The sequence below is a fragment of the Callithrix jacchus genome, chromosome 11 (assembly GCF_049354715.1).
Source record: "Callithrix jacchus isolate 240 chromosome 11, calJac240_pri, whole genome shotgun sequence".
NCBI lineage: Eukaryota > Metazoa > Chordata > Mammalia > Primates > Cebidae > Callithrix > Callithrix jacchus.
Genome location: NC_133512.1, coordinates 20,319,656 through 20,342,785, shown reverse-complemented (window position 1 = coordinate 20,342,785; position 23,130 = coordinate 20,319,656). Strand labels below are relative to the sequence as shown.

The 23,130-nt window shown below is 38.9% G+C and overlaps 1 protein-coding gene and 1 pseudogene across 1 annotated transcript in view; both read right to left on the bottom strand.

The window, feature by feature from the left end:
- The window catches only part of POM121L12 (POM121 transmembrane nucleoporin like 12), a 26,453-nt gene extending 6,071 nt beyond the window's left edge, over positions 1 to 20,382 (bottom strand). The window contains 2 exon segments of the mRNA XM_078341975.1: positions 20,055 to 20,187; positions 20,279 to 20,382. Coding sequence (XP_078198101.1) covers positions 20,055 to 20,187; positions 20,279 to 20,382 — 237 coding nt within the window.
- Positions 20,046 to 23,130, bottom strand: LOC100407579 (ribosome-binding protein 1 pseudogene; annotated as a pseudogene).

Here is a 23,130-nt window from a genome sequence, read left to right as displayed (position 1 = left end):
GTGTCCTCACCAGCAATGTTGCTCTATTTTATGCTTGACATTTAGAAAGATAATGTTTAATAATACCTGCAGAAAACTGCAGATAGATTATTGACAGAAGGGCATTCTCTTTCATTACCATAAAAACGAACTTAACTCACTGAAAATATTTTTAAGAAAAACAACTGGTTTTGTTTTGGTAAATAAGATACATGTTTTATTCTTCTAGAATGGCTATTAATGTCACATCTTGAAATTTACCTTTTAAGGAAATGGTGATTTTACACCACAACTTATGTTTGAGAACGGACAATGATGATTTTACGTAGACTCCTATAATTTTAAGCCTTTATATATTCATATATAGATTTTCTTCCCTTCAGACATTAATGCAGTTTTTTCCGTTTTTAATACGTGTGTATGGAGGAGAATGATCCACTTTTGTAGCTACCAGGTGAAAAGATCTGCCTACAAAAACGTTTGAAGGCCACAGGCAGTTGATTGCAGCGATCACATTTGGAGGTCTCTTCAAGGTTGTGTAAGACAAGCTGCTCTGGAGAGCCTCTCAGCGGCGTCACAGAAGGCAGCACCTCAGTGGCTCCAATCATAGGAGCAAAACGTAGCCACTGACAAAATTCCAAAGCCAATAATCCACAACAGGTTTTCTTTTGGGATTTGAGCGACAAGCAAGTGAATAGTGCGTACACTAAAAAAGTGCTTAATGAGGCCAGGCGCGGTGGCTCACGCCTGTAATCCCAGCACTTTGGGAGGCCGAGGTAGGCAGATCGTAGGTCAACAGATCAAGACAATCCTGGCCAACATGGTAAAACCCTACTAAAAAACATACAAAAATTAGCTGGGCGTGGTGGCGCTCACCTGTAGTCCCAGCTACTTGGGAGGCTGAGGCAGGAGAATTGCTTGAACCCGGGAGGCGGAGGTTGCAGTGAGCCAAGATCGCGCCACTGCACTCCAGCCTGGCACCTGGCAACAGAGCAAGCCTCTGTCTCAAAAAAAAAAAAAAAAAAAATGCGTAATGAGAAATCTCCAGGAAGGTTTTGTAGTTCAGAAAGGGGCTGATTATCAGGGAAGGAAAGGCGCTGTCAGCCAAGAGGAGCAGCAGGGAGAGAGCCCCAGGACTTTCCACTCGCTGGCTCATTCATTTGCATTCTTCCAGATTTCTTAGGCAAGAATCCTCCAGTATAAGATTTTGAAAACAAATTCACTATGCTATAACTTTCTTCTTAATCAGACATTTAAGGATGACAGTAATGTTTATACCTAAAAAGCCTCTTTAGATGGTATTATCATTGGAGTGGACAGTTAATGCAGTGGGGGTCTAGATTTTTTTAAATGTGTGTTTTCTTAATATCGACACTGTTTTCTATGTCTTTTTTGAAGTACAACCCAATGGGAGTCATTTTGGATTGTTTTTGGTTAAAGACTCCTGCTGGTGAAGTGCAGGCAGCCGTAAGTAGTCAAGTCTAATTATACCTTCACAGGCAAAAGTGAATACCTATTTCACAGACATTCATCATGTCTGTTTCTTTTCCTTTTCACATGCTAAGAGACGACTGCTTTCTTTTCATTAGATAATATTAGAGATTGAGGTAGAACAGTAGTTTTCAATTACAGACAACTTTGCTGTACCTGTACCCTCTCGCCCCCACCCACCCATCTGAGGCCTTAGAGAAGGTCTGCAGCTGAGGTTGTGCAGGCGCTTGGGTGCACTGCTTGCTTCTAATGAGTGGAAGCCTGAGGCCCTGCTAAATGGCCTACTGCGCTGAAAACACACTCCCACTACACAGAGTGACCTGCCCAAAATTGAGAGCATGCAGAGATTGAGAAACACCACTTCACACCCTTCTGCTAAAGTTATTACATTACATAACAACTAAGTTATGTTTATCAAAGCTAATGCATTAACATTAGGTTCCATCTATTAAGTAAACTCCAGTCTGTATTTGGATTTCACTGGTTTTTCTTTTTCTTTCTTTTTTGAGACAGAGTGTCTCTCTGTCACCAGGCTGGAATGCAATGGCACCATCTCTGCTCACTGCAACCTCCATCTCCCAGGTTCAAGCCATTCTCCTGCATCAGCCTCCCAAGAAGCTGGGACTACAGGTGCACTCCACTACACCCAGCTAACTTTTGTAGTTTTAGTAGAGATGGAGTTTCACCATGTTGGCCAGGATGTGCTCCATTTCCTGAACTCATGATATGCCCATCTTGGCCTTCCAAAGTGTTGGAATTATAGGCCTGAGCCACTGCGCCCAGCCTCGTTTTTGGTTTTTCTTTGAACTCACTTTTCTTTTCTAAGAACTAATCGTCTTCAGTCTCTTCTAATCTGTGAGACTTGCTCAGTCTTTTCATATGTCCCATGATCTTGATACTTTTGAACAATACTGGACAAGTATTTTCTAGAAATGCTCAATTTTTAAAAACTTATTTTTAGCACTTTAATTATTTATTGTTTACCTGTCAGCCAAATTATCCATTCAGATAGTTTAAAGTGCTAAATCACTCTAGAATTCTTATTGAAAAGATAGCACATCTATGCCATTTATCCTATTTTATTACCCAGAGAAATCTGGCTTCACCGTTTTCTATGTTTTTAAGCTGATTTTCTTTCCCTGAGCACTGCTGCCTGTACATTAGCTCTTTCTGTCCTCTGTGGCTCTATTTTGCCTGAGCTCTGGGATCTTTACATCTCCTCGTGTTTGTAGAGCTTCATTATGTTCAATAACTTCGTGCTACATTTTGATCATAATTTTCTTTCCTTCTGATATATTTTTTACTCAGCACTATTTTGGATAAACATTTAAAAAACAACTTTATTGAGACATAATTCTTGTGCCAGACAATTTCCTCATTTAAATCACTTTAAATGTGTAACCGAATCCCTTTTAGTATATTCACAAACAAGGTCAGTCATCAGCCCGGTAAATTGCAATATCTCTTCATTTCAAAAAGAAACCCTGAACCCTATGGCTATCACCGAGTGCCTCTCCACCCCATTCTCAGCCCCAGGAATCACTAATCTACTTCCTGTCTCTAGATTTCTGTATTGTGCATTTTATATAAATGGAATTATATAACATGCATTACGTTGTGACTGGCTTCTTTAGTTTAATATGCTAATTTTAAGGTTATCTGTATTGTAGCAGGTATTTCATTCCTTTTAATATGCAAAATATGTTTCAATTTATGTTTGTACCATATTTTGTTTATCCTTTTGTCAGCCAATGGATATTTGTGCTATTATGAGTAATGACATTCTAAATATTAGTGTATGAAATTTTTTTGTAGATAAATATTTTATGTTTGAATTATACACAGTAATAAAACTTCTGAGTTATTTGATAACAATACTTAATCATTTAAGAAACTGCCAGACTGTTTTCCATAGTGGGCATATGATTTTACATTCCCACCAACGTGTATGAGAGTTCTGATTTCTCCACATTCTCACCAGTGCTGATTATTATCTGACTCTGATTCTAGCAATTCTAGTGTGTGTGAAGTGGTATCTCATTGTGGTTTTAATTTGCATTTTGCTAATGGCTAATGATGTGGAACATATTTTCATGTGTTTATCAGCTATTGATGTCCCTTCCTTGGAGAAACGTCTAGTCAGATTTTTTATTCATTTTTTAACGGGGTTATTTGTATTTTTATTGAGATTTAAATGTTCATTAAATATTCCGCTTACAAGTTTCTTATGAGATACATGAAATTGCAAATACTTTCTCCTGTTCTGCGGATTATCTTATTTTCTTTAAAGCAAAATTTTTTTATTTTAATAAAATCCAATTTAAAATTTTTGGTCATGAGATAGATAGATAGATAGACAGACAGATAGATAATGACTTATTTGGGAGGGCTTGCCTTGGAAGCTATGAAGTCAGATAAGAAGTACAGATACTGAGATTTTTCTGAGCTCATTTATGATATTTATCAAAATGAAAGAAAAAGTATGTCTGCCTGAGAATAAAAGCAGTGTACATTATGACTATGACTTGTGGGTTCCTTAAAAACATAATGAATTTATGTTTATGAGTGTGCTAATGCGCACGTGTGTGTGTGTGTGTGTGTGTGTGTGTGTGTGTGTGTCCCTACTTTGTCCTCATAGGCCATTCACTGTTTAGATGATAAACTCCAGATATCTGCATCTATCCCAACTCCTCTCTTTATTTTAAGGGGTCTGGGAGGAATATTTCAACTGGTCCTGCAGGAAGGACTAAAGATGCCTATTATTCTAAAGTTTGTCATAGAATACGCCACAACTCTTTTTATTTGTTCACTCTGAGATTTTTCTGGATTTTATTTTGATGTTGACTCCTGTGTGTTTTCCTATATGCACATTCATGAGTGCACGTTTGTAAGGATTCATCCTATTCTTTTTCTCTCATCTGGGAATTCCATAAAGTATGTGATCCACTGATGATCCCACATCATTTTCCAATGCTATCAATATACTATTTTCTTAAATTTCTCACATTCAATTTTAAGAGTATTATAGTCAATATGGAGTTCAGTTCACGTTTCCTTTAAAAATATTTTAGCTTCGATATTGTAATTGGTTACAGTATTACAATAATTTTATAGGCCAGTAATTCTCAAACTTGCAATATGTGGCACCACAGTCACCTGGAGGAATTTCTAAACAGACTATTCAGACCCATGCCTACGAGGTCTGGGTGGGTCCCAACAACCTTCATTTCTAACATCTTACCAGGTAATGCCATGGTGCCTACCTGGGGACCAAGCCTGGAGAACTGCTGCTATAGGTTTCGTTGTCTGTCTTCTGGATATGATCTGAAATTTGTGGGAATTGAATGAATTTAAGTTAGATCTTAAAGGAATAGCATATAATTTGACATCTAAGTTTACTTAATATCGATTCTGTTATTTGGAAAAAAAGTGAAGATTTTTGAGCACCATTTCACAACATTTCACGTTCACTCAAATCAACTGGAAGTGTTAGGATGTTAATATTATTCAGTAGTTCAGACATGTGGCCCCATATTCTCCATTTCTAACAACAGCTCAAAAGGCGATGAAGTACCAGTAATTTTGATCATAACCTGGATCAAATTAGAAATGCAGGACCTCAGGCACCATCCCAGACTAGGTAAATCAGCTGCTGCATTTTACTAAGATACGCAGGTGGTTCATACGCACTTTAAAGTTTGGGATGCACAGGACTAGAAACAAATTGCACATTAGACTGACGTGCAAACACCAAACAAATTGCACATTAGACTGACGTGCAAACACCCGTGCCCTGCTTTTCTGATTTAAATAGTCTATAGAGCTCTCCAGCAATGTGATTATCCGCCTGGTAGAGAAGCTGGGCTAACTGGGCTGGCATGTGCGCATGGCCTTCTGCAGACTCTGTCATGCCATTTAACCAGCCTTGGCCGAGTCCACATGCCCAGTGTGCAATTGCTTCCTTCCATTCTCCTGTATGTTCCCCTTCCTAAGACTCGACTCTTGGAGAATTGTGCTTCTTTTGAAAAAGACCACACCTTTGATCAAGAAAATGACATTGATCTGCTCTTCTACTATATAAGGTGATTAAATCTCAAAAATGTAATAAAACTCAAAGTGAGGCTCGTGTTACCGGACCATAAAGCCAGCACTGAACACAGTAGGTGGTGTATGTGTTGGCAGTTAAATGCTTATTGACAGAATATTTCCTGCAGTGTGGAATGATTCAACTTTCACTCTTCATTCATAAACTCTGCTTCTGTAAGAAAATTTAAAAAGACTTGTACTTCTGGTGAGTGTTCTAGAGAATAATTTCATGTCATTGCATTCTTTCTAGATTGAGTTTCCCTCATGCATTCAGTATTTTACTATATATATATATGAGACAAAATGTGTGGTTGCCACAGTCCTGTTCAGATACAATTCTATAATCAAAACTTTCAGGCCATAAAATGAAAATAGAGGTGACATTTTATGCTGCACTATTTCCTCCCGAAAATGAAAGTTTTAAGGGCAAAGATTATGTCTCTTGAGTGCTGCTGTATACAATATCTTTCCTGCCATGGATGCTCAACACTTGTTAAATGAGAAATTCACCCCAAGGTTCTGTAAGTTAGAATTTTGATCAACTCACTGAAAATGAATACAGATGACAGAGTGGATAGCTGTGACAGGCCCTGCCTGGAAAGCAAGGATCGACACACACAGCTGACTGAGCTGCAGCTAGTTATGTTCTTGTAACTGTCCCAGATCCATAATTCAAAGTCTCACAGCTTGCATAAGATTTATCAGACAGAAAACAGTAATTACAAAGACATAATGAAAGAGTGATTTCCAGGGAAAGCTCTTTGGTGTACTAGATGGCACAGTAGGAAACGTATTTTTGTAGTTTTTAAGGAGGATGAACGCCACAGGTACTGGCATTATGGTTTGTTCTCTTTGGCAGACAGATCTTCTTTTCTTAGGACATTTCAGGTAGTCTTGGGTTCAAATGAAATTGGAAAGTTATTCTAACATGTATTAAAAATAATGAAAATAGAGAAACATTAACCCTCATAAAGCAAGCATGTTTCTTATTTTGGCTTTTAGTAAACATCCTCCTGAATAGCTCATTTGATTTGAAAACAATCCTCTCATTCAGGAACCAGCATGGTGTCTGCCTGGACCACATCTAATTATTCCATCAGTAAAGTTGCTCTCTACAGAAAAGATCATGGAAATTAATAGGTTAGATCATGTAAAAACTTGAAGGTTCAGTAATCTGGGCCAGGCTGTGTTTTGTCATTATCAGGTTAATGATTACAAAGACAAGCAACAGAATAAAGATATGCAAAAGTTTATGGGTTTATGGTTATGTCTAAATGTAACCAAATAGGGGACTGAATGTGGTATTGGCTATGATGATTCGGTTTACCACAGGTCACCTTGAATGCCAACATACTTAATAATGTATTCAGCAATTCCAGCTCAGTGTTATTTGATAGGAAGCTGATCAAGCTTTGTTGGCCAGAACAAATCCATTTGGAAAAAGAATTCCATTTACCACATAAATTCATACAATCACCTTTCTTTTTCAAGTTCAATCAGTATACTAGTTTGATTAGGGGATAAATTATTTGAATCATGTTTTCAGGTTAACTTTTATTTTATTTTTTCAATGAAGAGAGCAATATATTAATGTAAAAAAAGAGGCATTTTATACATTTTGGAAGATAAATAGTGAAAGTGTCTGATTCCTGATTCAGATTAAAATGATAAAATGTAGCTATAACTTAGAATTATAATATTCATAAAATTTATTTGACTTTAAATTATTACTGGAAAGTACATTCATTAAAAAAATTATACTGAGTTTCTTTTTTCTATCCAAACTCTTACAGTATGTTTTGAATGAATTAACATGTATCTTACAAGAAATACATTTTATGGAAATCTACCAAGAAGTATGCATTGACATGTTCTAAACAGTAATTTGTTGATTAATCACATTTTAAAACTAAACTTTTAAAAATTGGTTTCTTTTGTTCTAAAAATAATTACCTCAAAAATTATTGAGCACACTGAATGAAATTTTGATCTCTGAACACGGTTCTGTGGTTCCCTATACTTTAGGCCATACTTAATGCTGATATGCCCCTGCTGAATCATCTTTTCATGCTTCTGAAGAAGCAGACTGATCCTTGGATTTTTTAAATTAATTCATTGGATTATTAATACTTTAACAGAAATATCTGCTTATTAATTATGAGTAAATGTCAACTTGTTGTTTTTCTTTCTTGAATTATCCTGGAGTGTTTCCTCCATTATACTATCCTTAGTCAACCTCAAAAGTGACTCAGAAACCCTGAGAATTTGGTGTCAAAGTTACCCTAGCACAGTAAAATATACTAGAGAGCTTTCAGTCTTTTTCCATTCTCTGAAACACTGCATATATGGAAATTGGAATCAGATTTTAAAAATATATAGAGACTAAGTCACATTTTTTATTCCTCACGAATAAGCTTTAATAATGTATACCTTTTCTAGACTACCGTTTCTAGACATCTTTTTCATTCTCTATATAATCATTTATGGTTTGTCTATTTATAATGTTGAAAAATATTATTTTAAAAGTGTTATCTAAAGCTTTGCATTTGATGTTGATCTTTTATTTTATATTTTACATGTTTTGGCATTTTTATTTGTTTTCTCTAAATTTATGTTTGCTTAATTGCTTTTCTGACTTTTTAGGTTGAATTATGAACCAATCTTCTTATCCTTTGATGGTACAAACACTTTAATCTATAATTTTTTATACACGTCTATATTTGCATATTAAAAACATACCGTAATACACTTTTTTTTTTCTCAGGGTCAGTCACATTTTTTTCTCTTAAGAATTACTGGCTTAGCCTGAGCCACAAAGTGAGACCCCTGTGTCTACAAAAACTAAAATTCCAAAAATTAGCCAGATACAGCGGCATGTGCCTGTAATCCCAGCTACTTAGGAGGCTGAGGCAGGAGGATTCCTTGAGCCTGGGATTTTGAGGCTGCAGTGAGTTAGATCATGCCACTGTACTCCAACCGAGGTGATAGAGTCAGACCCTGTTATTTAAAAAAAAAAAAAAAAAAAAAAAGAAGGGCTTAAACTTTCAAAAATTTGTAATTTTTCATTTTATTTTAGCTGCCTCATTTTTATTGAGTTCTAATTTTTGTTGTGTTATTGGCAAAACCATTGTAAGATTTTGTTTCCTTTTTTTCTTGAGAACTTAATCTGTAGTTTTCATGTGGTGAGTTTTTGGTAAATATTGTTTATTTGCGTGAAGAAATGTGATACCCATCAAATAAAGATTGCCGATAGTGCCATTCAAATGCTCTCGTACCAAATATTTTCTTGTTTTAGATGTAGTTAGGTCTAAAGTAATGTTGGGCAGAGTTCCCGTATGCACTCTCTCCATATGCAGTTTCTCTGCTTATTAACATCTTGTGTTAGTGTGGTACATATGTGACAACTGATGAACCAATACTGTTACATTATTAACTGATGCTCATAGTATTCACCAGGGTTCATACTTCCTGTTGTAAAAGGATGGGCTTTGTCAAATATACAGTGTTGTATATCAACCATTTCAACATCATACAGGTAGTTTCACTGCCCTAAAATCTCCCTGTGATCCTCGTAGTATTCATCTCTTCCTGCCCCCAGACCCTGGCAACCACTAATCTTTTTACACTCTCTATAGTTTGGCTTTTTAAAGTGTTATATAGTTGAAATCAAACAGAATGTAGCCTTTTCAAACTGGCTTCCTTCACTTACCAATATGCATTTGGGGTTCCTTCATGTTTTCCATGGCTTAATTGCTCATTTCTTTTTAACACTGAATAATATTACATTGTACGGGTGTACTACAGTTTGCTTATTTGGCAATTATGAATAAAGCTGCTATAAACATTTATTTACAGATTTTTGCATGGACACCACATTTTTTTTTCGACTCATTTATACAAATACCTAAGAGTGTGGTTGCTGGATGCTAAGATTATCTCTAAAGGATCTGCATCATTTGCATTCCTGCAGCCATGATGAGGGATCCTGCTACTCAGCATCCTCACCAATACTTGGTGGTATTTATGTTTTGGATTTTATCCATTCTAATAAGTGTGTAGTGGCACTCCATTGTTTTAATTTGCCAATTCCTAATTAAATATGATGCTGAGTATCCTTTCATGTGCTTATTTGTGGCCTGTGTACCTTTGATCTGTTTATCTTCTTTAGTATGTGCTCAGAACTTCTGGTCAATTTTAAATTTGGTTGTTTGAACTATAAGTGTTCTTTGTATATGTTGTATTTACACAGATTTTCTTCCATTTTGTGACTTGCCTTTTCATTCTTCTATTCACGGAAACAGGCAGCAGATTGCTGACCACACTGAATTAATTGATCTTTTTGTACTAAATTTGCCTTTTGTCACTGATTTTTAAAAATTTCACTTTGTATATCAAGTTATATACATTGTATTAGTGAGCAGGGACCTGTGGTCCAATAAAAACTAGTTGGGATGAGAATAATACAGTTAAAAAAAGTGACCAAGAATGATGATCCAGAAGCCATGATGGCATTAAGAAGAGCTGAGTCAGTGACAGTGGGCACACTTGTTGGGGACCAGCTGTCCGTTGGAATTAGTTGAATCTCATTCAACGAGAGTCAACAATTGTCTAGAACTAGAAACCTAGTTTGTCTCCCAATAAATAGCATGATTTTACCCAATACCTAAGAATATATATGGTGGCTTGGGAGGGTGGGGGTCATGCTAAATGAAATGACCATCTGAGTTTAAATCAGAAATGACTGGAGAAAAAAAATGAAGCTAAAATTGGCTAAGATCACATTTTCTGACATGAGACACATGAGGAATTTTAAAGTACTATCAGACAACCAATAGAATAGTTCAAAATGCCCATACCGCTGTTTATAGCATGACAATGCAAGCTGCTTCTGATCAGAGGTATACTTTTTTCAGATGGTCATATGTGTTTAGTACTCTGGCTCTTAAAATATATCCTGTTTTAAAACATATACAGTATACCTCTACTCTAGGTAGCCTTAATTCATTTGATCTATACAAAATAGAGGAAATATGATGTATTTGTAAACATCACTAATTTTAGAGTCCTAAGTTTTATGCTTGAATTCTAACCCCACTATTATTTAGAATGTCATTCATCTTTCATTCAAAAATGAATGTTATGAACAAATTCAAATTGTGATCCAAGCTTAGTAATTGGCAATGTCTGCGATGATGCATTAGAGAACACACTGCTTTCCTGAGTATCAGAGAGAATATTTAGTGAGTTTATTTGAATTACTGAAATGAGACTATTCCAATGAGATCATGACCAATGTGACAATTAATTTTATGTGTCGACTTGGCTGGGACAGAATGCCCAGCCATGTGGTCAGATTCTTCTGGATGTTTCTCTGAAGTTGCTTTTGGATGAGATTAACATTTAAATTGGTGGACTCTGAGTAAAGCAAATTGTCCTCTACAGTACGGGTGGGCCTTAACCAATCAGGTGAAGGCCTGCATAGCACAAAAGATTGACAGACTCTAGTAAAGGAAATGCTGCCATCAGATTGCCTTTGGCTTTGAGCTGCAACATGGGCTCTTTCTCAGTCTCAGCCTGCCATCCCATCCTGAAGCTTCTGGACTTGCCAGCCTCCATTATCACATGAAGCAATTCTGTAAATTTATTTCCCTACATTTACACATACTATTGGTAATGTTTCTCCGGAGAACTCTCACTGATACAATCAAATAAACTGTGCAGATAATGGTGGGGATAGTGTTAAGTGACTAGACTTAAGAGATAAGCTAAGCCCTGCCACACACCATTTACCCATGTCATTAACTTTCCTTCTTTTTTTTTTTTTTTGTTGAGATGAAGTCTCGCTCTGTCACCCAGGCTGGAGTGCAATGGTGCCATCTTGGCTCACTGCGACCTCTACCTCTCAGGTTCGAGTGATTCTCCTACCTCAGCCTCCCGAGTAGCTGGGATTATAGGCATCCACCACTGCGCCTGGCTAATTTTGGTATTTTTAGTAGAGATGGAGTTCCACCATGTTGGCCAGGCTGGTCTCAAACTCATGATCCTCCTGCTTTCGCTTCCCAAAGTGCTGGGATTACAGGTGCGAGCCACTATGGCTGGCCTACTATGACATTAACTTTCACGTGTACCCCTTCAACCTAAAATAAAAGTCGGAAAGAAGAAACAAAAGAGATCAGCTTAATCTTGCAGTATATTGCATAGGATGGAGGAAGAGATAAGAGATGAAACAGTCAAAGAGTGCTTACATTCTTGGCTTGGGTCCGTTGGATACATTTTATTTTTTTACTGAAATAGGGAACATAGAAAAAAATGAAAGTTGCAAGTGTCAAGGAGGGATTAAGTTTTGCTTCAGATATGTGTTTATGTCAGCCATGAGACCAAGATGTTTGGAATTTGATTCAGTGTTCCAAGGATGAAAGAATTCTGGGACACAGTCAGAGATTTCAGAGTCAAATGTTATCTCCTGTCATTATTTCATGCCGTAAGAGTCGTGTTTTTAAATTTAGATTTTATAATTCAGTGGGAATATCACCAATCTTAAATGATATCTGCATTAAAGTTTCCACAGTGTGCACATTACTGTGATGCTCACTGTTAGGGTCAAACAGAAACATTCAAGAGAAAGCACTTGTTAAATTGCAAATGCCACTAAGTGCCAGTTTTCCTTTAATCAAATGAACTTTCTTAAGCTATATAGAAGTTATGATATGATTCCTTAAAAAAATTAAGCAACAACATAGCAATGATAAAGACAATGGTATCAATCTTTTTAAGTGAAATTTTAAGCTTCCTGGGTGGAACAAGGAAAGGGTCACTGATAATAAAATCCAAGCCAGGAGATAGGCTGTGTTCTAATTGGTACAGAAGGCTGTCTAAGAACAACCCGAGAAGGGCATTGTTTAGTGATCTGCTTCTGAGACCTTTCATAAAGGTCCACCTACTGACTGGAATGCATGGAATTTACATTGTATTCAAAACCGGTAAAGATCAAAGAACGTGTCCATGATCTATTCTTAAGGAAATACCGCCATTTGCAAATTGATATTTGGAAGTGGAATTGTCAAATTAATGCATGATTCAACAGCAAGAGTTGCAGTATTTAGGCATCTGAGTACACAGTTTAATACATTATTTCATGAAATATTAATATTATGACATTAATTTAAATTGATTTAGATACACAAACTCTAATAGGGGCAAAAATTAAATGTTATTACCAAGTCATCACACATTGCTCTACACAGGGCTGCTGCCAGAAGCAGCATATATTCAGATCTCATTTTACATCTTCATTAATGAACTGAGCCAGTGACAGATTAATGAAATTCTGAGAAAATAATATATCAGTAAACATATTTAATGATCAGGGATGCAGAGAACAAGAGGTCTTTGATGATTAAAATACAAAATGAGGCAGCTATTAAAGGTACACAGAGTGCATTAATTAAAAAAAAATACAAAAAACAAAAAGCAACTCCTATTCCTATACCATTTCTGAACCAGAGACAAATCATGTTGAAAGCCTATGGTCTCATCAGAGACAAATCATGTTGAAAGCATATGGTCTCATAGCTTGTGATACTGAAACATATATTTGCTTTTCTCAAGCCCTGGCTCCCAATGTCCTCATTGTCTATTTTCTCTGAGAAATAAATCTCATCCTAAATTTTCAGCCTTTTAATGGAATATTTCTCAAAACAGATTACAACAAACATGAACTGGTTCTATTTCCCAACTGGTTTGGGTTATTGACCTTATGTGGAGACATTTTTGCTTCCTAAATAGCAACTCTTTCAGTTTCAACTAGATTGCATCTGGTTACTTTCTATATAGACAAAATTTTCAACTTCTCCATGTCTCCTGCTTCCTACTGCCCTATACACACAGGCACACATTCAGCAGGAGTAAGTTACCTCTAAGTGATTAGGTCCAAGAAAACTAACAGGGTTAAAGTGGATGTAGATATATTTTGAAAAATAATTCTAAGTAAATTTCAGAAAAAAAGAATTTTTTTTAAAGTTATTTTGTTTTACTTTTTTTTCTCTCTTAGTTACCCAAAGCTCCCTATGAGTTCTGCTCTCATAGCAATGGCCTGAGAACCAGAGTTGATGCTCCAATACTCTTGTTCTCCTACTGGATCTGATACTCTTTCTTTTTTTCTTTTCCACTGGCTAGCATGCTCAGGGTCCATGTTTTGTTCATTTTTTAAATTATAGGACCCAAGAGGAATTCCCCACAGAGCAGCACAGTGGCTATGGCAGATCATGGCCAGACTGCTTCATCAGGTAAGACCCAGATCCATCCCTCCTCACTGGGTGGGATCTCTCCAAGGGAATTTTATCAACTCCAGCCAGGGGTTTACAAACAGAACTCTGATGTCCCTAAGATGGAGCCCTGGAGGGAGGAGCAGCTGTGGTCCCTGTGGATCAGTGGACTTAGTCTTCCCTTTCTGCTGGCTTTCAAGATTCTGGGCAGTCCAGGGGAGGAAAATTCCCCTGCCCTGCAGTGCAGCACACCTGCCCTGCCAAGGGGTAGCCAGAATTGGCTTCCCCGCACCCGCCTCTGCATACCATGCCCAAGCCCACACTCAGCACTAAATTATGCATCCAACCTCCAGCCAACTGTTAAAAAACCCTGCAGAGAAACTTTTTAAAGAAGCCCCACCATACCCTGCCCAGCAACAGCCTGCCCGTATGTCCCCAGCAGGCCTGCATACCCAAGGTCCCGCCCGCCTACCAATGGCAGCTACTTTCATGTACTTCCTACTTTAACTCCATGTACTTCCTGCTCCTCAACAGCCAATAGAAATGCCTTCTCTTTGTTTCCCCAGTAGCCAATCAATTGCCTGCCCTCCCCATAAAACCCCACTCCCTGAACAGCCCGGCACGACTTCTCTGCCCCCCCACCTTGGACCACTGAAGCTTTCCCGGGAGCTGAATAAATTAGCCTCTCACTTTCTTACACTTGCCTCAGTTTCCTCATTTTACCTCAGCAATAAATCTTACACATAGAATATCAATGAGATAGTCCATGAGAAGGAAGATCAACCCCCTGACACATAATCACCAAGTTTTCCAAGGTAAAAATGAAGGAAATAAGGTTAAGGGCAGCCAGAGAAAAATGCCAGGTCTGCTACAAAGGGAAGCCCATCAGATTAATAGTACACCTCTCAGCAGAAATCCTAGAAGTCCAAAGAGATTGGGGGCCAATATTCAACATTCTTAAAGATAAGAACTTCCAATTAAGAATTCAATATTCAGCCAAGCTAAGCTTCATACGTGAAGGATAAATAAAGTCCTTTTAAGACAAGCAAATGCAGACAGAATTTGTCACCACCAGGCCTTCCTTGCAAAGCTTTTGCAAGAATTACTAAATATGGAAAGGAAAAAGCATACCAGCCACTTCAAAAACACACTGGAGTACACAGACCAACAATGTTATGAATCACCTACATGAACAAGTCTGCAAAATAACCAGCTAGCATCATGATGACAAGATCCAATTCACATATAGCAATATTAACCTTAAATGTTAATGGGCTAAATGCCCCAATTAAAATACACAGAATGGCAAGCTGGATAAAGACTCAAGACACATCAGTCTGTTGTATTTAAGAGACCCATCTCGTGTGCAAACACAGACAGATTCAAAATAAAATGATAGAGGAAACTTTACCAAGCAAATGGAAAGCAAAAAAATGCAGGGGTTGCAATCCTAATTTCTGACAAAACAGACTTTAAACCAACAAAGATTAAAAAAAAGACAAAGAAGGGCACTATATAATGGTGAAGGGTTCAATTCAACAGGAAGAGCTAAGTATCCTAAATATATTTGCAACCAATACAGGAACACCCAGATTCATAAAAAAGTTCTTAGAGACCTGTAAAAGACACAGACTCCCACACAATAATAGTGGGAGATTTAATAACCCACTCTCAATATTAGATCACTGAGACAGAAAATTAACAAAGCTATTCAGGACCTGAACTCAGCTCTGGATCAAGTGGACATGATAGGTATATGCAGAACTCTCCACCCAGCAACGGAATATATATTCTTCTGATTGCCACATGGCCTTTACTCTAAAATTGATCACATAGTTGGAATATAACACTCCTCATAAAATGTAAGCAATATCACACTCCCTGACTATACAGGACAAGGTTACAGTAACCAAAATAGCATGGTACAACAACAGACACACATAGACTAAGGGAGCAGAATAGATAACTCAGAAATAAGACCAAGCACATACAACCATCTAATCTTTGACAAACCTGACAAAAACAAGCAAAGGGGAAAGGATTTCCTACCAATAAATGGTGCTGGGAAAACCAGCTAGCCATATGCAGAAAATTAAAACTGAGTCACTTTCTTACATCTTATATAAAAATTAACTCAGGATGGATTAAATACTTAAATGTAAAACCAAAAACTACAAAAGACCTGTAAAATATCTAGGCAATACCATTCAGGACATAAGCATGGGTAAAGATTTCATAATGAAAAGTGTCAAAAGCAATTGCAACAAAAGTAAAAGTTAACAAAAGGAATCTAATTAAACTAAAGAGCTTCTTCACAGCAAAAAAAAAAAATTATTAGAGTGAATAGGAAATCTACACAATGTGAGAAATGTTTGCAATCTGACACAAATGTCTAATGTCAAAAATCACAAGGAACTTAAACAAATTTATAAGCAAAAAACAAATAACCCCATTAAAAAGTGAACATGGGGTTCATGAACAAACACTTCTCCAAAGAAGACATGTATGTGTCCAACAAACACAAAAAAAGCTCAGCATCACTGATCATTAGAGAAATGAAAATCAAAACCACAACATGCCATCTCATGCCAGTCAGAATGGAGATTACTAAAAAGACAAGAAACAACAGATGAATGCTTTCACACTGCTGGTGGGAATGTAAATTCATTCAGCCATTGTGAGGATCTAGAACCAGAAATACCATTTGACCCTGGAATCCCATTACCAGGTATAAAACCAAAGGAATATAAATCATTCTATTATAAAGAAATATGCACATGTATGTTCACTGCAGAACTATACACAATAGCAAAAACATGGAATGAACCTAGGTGTCCATCAGTGGTGGACTGGATAAAGAAAATGTGGTATACATATATACCATGGAATACTAGCCAGGCATAAAAAGAAATAAGATCATGTCCTTTTCAGTGAAATGGATGGAGCTGGAAGCCATCATCCTCACCAAACTAATGCAGGAATAAAAAACCAAACACCACATGTTCTCACTTACAAGTGGTAGCTGAACAATGAGAACACATAGACACAGGAAGGGGAACACCACACACTGGGGCCTGTTGGGGGGCAAGGGAAGAAAAAGCATCAGGAAAAATAGCAAATACATGCTTGGCTTAAAACTGGAGTGATGAGTTGATAGGTGCAGCAAACCACTGTCACAGGGTCCTTAGAGTGTTGCTTCACCAGCTGGAAACCTCTGTGGCCAGTGGCACCTGCTTACTGAGTATTGCTCAGGCCTGCTGGGCTCATTCCACCTACTTGGCCCGACAGGCTATGCTTGGCTTGCAGTACTGGCCCAGATCTCACCCCTGCCAAGCATGAGCCAAGTGTATGGGTTGCAGCCACTGCACATAGCCAGGCACACTGGCTGTTGCAGCCACTGCACATAGCCAGGCACACTGGCTGTTGCAGTGGGGCAGGCAGTTCCAGGTGCCTGCACAAAGTGCTGGCTCCACCCAAGGCTGTGGGTGGACCAGATGCACTCCCAGTAGCATCTGCTGTGGGCATCCATACCTGGGTGAGGAGAATATGGTGGCACCCAGAAGCTTGGAGACATCAGGAATTGCGGAACCTCAGAGAGAGTGTAATTGGCCCTGGCTCAGAGAGCCCCTACGTTTGGGCTCCCCAAAGGGCTGCAACTCTTCTCTCCTTGTTGCCCACAACGTGGCAAGTGTGTCGGCATGTTTCATCCCTGTTCTAATGTGGAAATGGTCAGGATGGGTCAGGAGGTCCAGATAGGTCAACCACTGCCATGAACACCATGGCACATGTTTACTTATGTAACAAACCTGCACATCCTGCACACAGATCCTTCTGCTGTTAAAGCTTGAAACTTACATTTGTTTTATCTGAGTTCCTTCCTCAGGAAATGACCTTCAGGCCATTCACAAAAAGTATCAAATAATGGAAACAGATCACCACCCCAGATGCAGAGTCTTCACTCACATGATTGCTTCCTTGTCCCTCCCAAGTTTCTGTTTTCCTACACATTGTTACATTTCTTGTCTGACACATAAACCTCTAGCATTAGGTGGTTAGGGAGACCCAATTAAAGCCTTCTTCTTTGGCAATACCCAGCTTTTCAGTAATTATCTCTCTGTGTGGCAAGCAGCAGGACCTAGACTGAACACCTTGTGTATTGTTAACATGATTAAAGTGTCTCACAGCCTTTACATCATGTGTCTTGACATCATTTCATCATTTTGGAGGCAGCTTCCTCCCTTTGAACACTGGCTCTTTGTCGAAACTCCCAGATATCAAATAATCAAAGTGTAACCGGGTTTTTTATTGGGTGCTGATGAGGCACAGCTTCCCCAAGAGAATGCTGTGGGTTCTTGGCCTCCAATCTCTTAAAGAATAAGTGATGGGACCACTGCAGGTGTGCTGAATGCTTGTAAAAGTAAATATTGGACCCAAAGAAGTGTTGCAGAAAGGTGATTTTATTTAGATAGAGAAAAGAAAAGAAGAGAAACTTCCACGAAGAGTGTGGAAGGGGATTCCAGAGGGAAAGGGAGCTTCCACCATGTGGGAGGGGATTCCAGGGACCTGGAAATCCGGTATGGGTGAAGGAGCAGGGGAATTTATCCTGGGAGAAATTCTGGCCTTCCCCAAGTCCCTGGGCCAAGGAAAGGAGTTCCTTAGAACTTCTGCTAGAGTGATTGACTTTTGGTTTCTTCCTGTGCCCGCGAAATTCAAACATAAACTCCTGGATGGCGAGGGATGGGAGGGGGGCATGGCACGGGGAAATTCTTGCCCTTAAAACTACGCCCCCTTGTGGACCCGGAAAGAGAACACATTCCCTCAAAAGCATGCAGATTTCATTACAAAACATAAATTATTATAATAAAAATGATCAAGACAGATTTTTATTAGAAATTTGTACCACTGTGTGCTTGTGGCAAATAAACACTGGGAAAGCTCATTGAGTTGCTGGGTGTATGTTGGCACGTTCTGAGTTATTAACACATAGCATGAGATTTCACACAGTAACAAATCATTTTTTGAAATGACCGCTCATCCTCCACTAAAATGCATGAACTGAATAAAGGACAATGCATGAACTGAACACAGACGAATGATTACAAAGTGAAAACAACACGTGATTATTATCCTAGTACAGAAATAAAACATACCAGCTCTTCTGCAAATTCACCATCATGATCAATACCCCGACCCCTCCACAATGTGAGCATCGTTCTGAGTTCTAACACATTAATAATTGTTCTTTTGGATTTTTACATAAATAAAATCATACACTTTGTACTCATTTCTGTCCACTTTATTTTGCTTAATATTATTTTTCTCCCTATCATTTGCGTCATTTCATATAGCAGTAATCTGTTCATTTTAAATACTGCATACCATTTTGTTCAATGAATATGCCATGACTCATTGATATATTTTATTGGTGATGGCTTTTAGATTTTCAGCTTGGAACTATTACAACTAAAGCAGCTATGAGTATTTCTGTATGTACCTCTTGAAATATGCATGTATAGTGTTTTTAAATATTTTTAGATCAATAACAAATTGCTGTTATATTCAACTTTTATAAATAATGGCAAATGATTTTTCTAAGTGGTTTTATATCAGTTTATACAGTCACCAGCAACATACGGGCTTCCAGTTGCTTCCGTCCAGTTGCTTCCGGTCCTATTTGGTACTGTTGATCATTTTGATGTTCTGATGCATATAAAGTGATATTACATTATGTTTTTGATTTGTATTTTGAAGATTTAAGCATGAGGATACTGGGCATTGACCATTTTTATGCTATTTTTGCAAAGTTTCTGTTCACCTTTCTTGCTCATTTCTGAATTGTGAATATAACTTTTTCTGTTAGTTGCATGTTTACTATTTTTTTTCCGTCCATAATGTTCCTTTTTACTATCTAGAGGTGAATTTTGATTAACAGAATTTTCTAATTTTAATATAGTCTTATTTATTATTCCTTCTCCTTGTAGTTGGTAAGTTATTTTGTTATGGTTAACTCCGTTTAAAAACTCATTACCTAATACAATTGATGATGGTATGCTCCAATATTATCTTTCTGTTTTCCCTTTGACATTTAGATTATTGTTTTAATTGATTTTTGTGTTCAATATTATGTAAGGGATCTATTGTTTTCTTTTTTTTTTTCCTGTATTGCTACCTGCTTTTCTTTTCTTTTCTTTTTTTTTTAAGCACTGCTGTATGTTTTTTCTCCCGGTAACCAACGTTGGTTTTAATGGCATCAACAATCAGGAGGTTGCATGTCAGTTCTGGTTGGCAATGTCTAGCTAGGGCTGAAGGGCTGTGGCCTCCAGTTGGCCTCACAGCCTTCAAGAACTCGCTATCCGGTCCCGCCCCACTGAAAAAAGACGAAACCATTGCACTGACCGACCCTAGAGCTCCGGCCTCCCACACACTGCGGGGCTGTCAGTCAAGGGGGGCCTTGGCACCACTGGGCGGCGGCCGGGGCTGCGCCCGGGACAGGGTTTATGAAATCTGACGCAGGTTTCTTTACAAACTGGGGCTCCTGAAGGTCCCTCTGTGGTTCTAACATCGTCTCAGAGCTGCGGAAGTCGGGCCAGGATCACGCCCTGGAGGCTGGTTGGTTGGTTTGTACGAATGTGTGCGTCCAGTGGGCACTTCTGCTTCCACAGAGGAGACTCAGAGGTGCCCTCCTGAGCTGCTGCCGCCCTCTGCCTTTTCCAGCCGTTCCTGCAGCTTCCTCACGGTGTCCTTCTCCCTTGCCAGCTGCTCCTGGCTCGTTTTCAGAAGCCCCTGCAGCTTAGTGGCGGCGCGGCCCAGGCACTCGTTACCGTGTCCTCCTTTTCTAGTCTCTCCTGCGGCTGCGCGGCCTCCTTGGTTTCTCACGACTCCAGGGGGCGGCTGTGCGCAGCTTCTCCAGCTCCCCCAGGTCTGAGCTTCTTCCAGCTCCGCCGGAGATGCTGCTTCTGCGTCTGCTCGGCCTCCAGGATGGCGCTCTCCGCCCCAGCTGCGCCTTCAGCTGAACCGGGTCCAGGGAGGAAGCTGGGGCCCCAGCTTTGTCACCATCCTCTATGTGGCTCTTCATGTCACTCAACCACTGCCTGGCCAGGGCGAACTCGTCCCTCTGTTTCTGGGCTTCGCTATCGGCTGAATCCACTAAGAGTGAGATTCTAGCAGAAGTTGCCTCAAATCCACCACCTCCTCGGGGTAGTTCTGGCATTCTGCGCTAGCGGCTGCCACGTGCTTCTCCAGCTGCCCCTCCAAATGTGAGGTGTGCTCTCTCACCTGGTCTGAACTTTCAAGCTCTCCTTTTAGGTTCTCTGCAATCTCTTGGAGATGTTTCACTGCGACTGGGGCTTCTGGAGCACCTCCTCTGCCGCGCCCTCCTTGGCCCTCGACACCTGCTCCTCCTCCCCCACGCTCTTCTGCAGGTGGCTGAGCATTGCCCTGTCTCCGCCAGGATGCTGCAGTACTGACCACACTGAGCCTCCCTCAACTTGGAAGCCAGGACCGAGGAGGGCTTGGGGTCGCCGGAGCGGCCTGGGACCTTTCTCTTTGAGCTCCTGCAGCCACACGGCATAATTCTGTTGTGACCAAACCCAACATAATTTATTTAAAAGAACATTGGTTACCCCTGGTCCACGCTTTCACATTTGTCCTAAATGGAATACTTATATGGAGGTGTTTATTTCTGGACTTTTGTTTCGTTTTATTGGTTTATTTTTGAATCAACAGCACACTAAGTGATCATAGCTTAAAATAAGTTTTACTATCAAGTGATTAAGTCTTCTGTCTTTATCATTCATGCAAGTCTTAACTATTCTTAGTCTTTCAGATTTCCAGACTGATTTTAGAATCAGTTTGCTGGTTCCACACATACAAAAAGAGTATCTGGAATTTTCTTAGAATGACATTATATGTGCAAATCAATTTCAGGAGAACAAACATCTTTATATTGAGTCTTAATAGACTTTACTTTTAAGAGAAGTTTTAGGTTTACAGCAAAATTGAGACAAGTTATGGAAATTGTCCATATACCCGCTAGCCCACATATGCACACATTGCACATTGTCAACACCCTCCACCGGAGTGGTACATTTGTCGCAACTGATGTGAAACCACACTGACATATCATTATTATGCAGAGTTCATGGTTTACATGGGCTTCAGTCTTGTAATTCTCTACATTTGGACAAACTTATAATGACGTATATCCACCATTAAAGTATTGCACAGAGTAGCTTCACTGCCCTGAAAAGCTTCTGTTTTTCACTTACTCATCTCTCCCTTCCCTTGACTCCTGGCAAGAACTGATTGTTTTACTGTCTCCATGGTTCTCCCTTTTCCAGAATGTCATATAGTTGGAATTATAAAGTATGTATCTTTTCAGATTGGCTTCTTTAACTCAATAGCATGGATTTGAGTTTCCCCCATGTCTTTTCATGGCTTGATAGCTTATTTATTTTAAAATGCTGAGGAACATTTTATCATTTAAATGTACTGCAGTTTATTTATCCATTTTTCTACTGAAGGACGTCTTGATTGCTTCCAGCATTTGGCAATTATGAATAAAGCTGCTGTAAACATCTTGTGTAGGTTTATGTGTAGATACATGTTTTTAACCCTTTTGGGTAGATACCAAGGAGTGCGATTGCTGGATTGCATGATACTGTGAAGTAAAATGAACACACTGGCCAAAGTGAGTGAGCATTCTGGCCACTGGATTAATTTTTTCCATTTTCCCCAGGACCAAGCAGCTCCAGAGGGATATCCTGATTGCACCTCTGAGCTAAAACAGTTCCTGTAACCTTGTGTCTGTGGTGAGATACCATGGCAGAAAACTCCTTCCACCAGCCTCCTGAAAGGTCCAACAGACTTCTGGTTTGTGCTTGACAAATACCGTCGGGACACAGCTGTTTTTAGCCAATCAAGACTGAATGAATTTGAATTATTGATTTGCATATACAGACCTGATTGAGAGCTGGAGCAGAACTTTCCCTATTTAAGTCAGACACCCTCTTTATTCTCCAGAGTGCACTTTGGTTTTACTTTGGAGACTGCATCTCTCTGATCAGCAGATTTATTACTTTTATTATTTTTATTTTTAGAAAATAAGCACTTCTTTATTTTTCCTCTGCAAACCTCAAGGTCTTTTGTTAACAATAGTTTTGTAAGAAATTTCCAAATTTTCTTCTAAAGAGGTCATGCTGTTTGCATTCCCACCTGCAATGAAGGCAAGTTCCTGTTGCTCCACATCCTTATGGAACTTGGTGAGTTCAATGCATTGGATTTTGGCCTTTCTAATGGTGCGTAGTGGCAT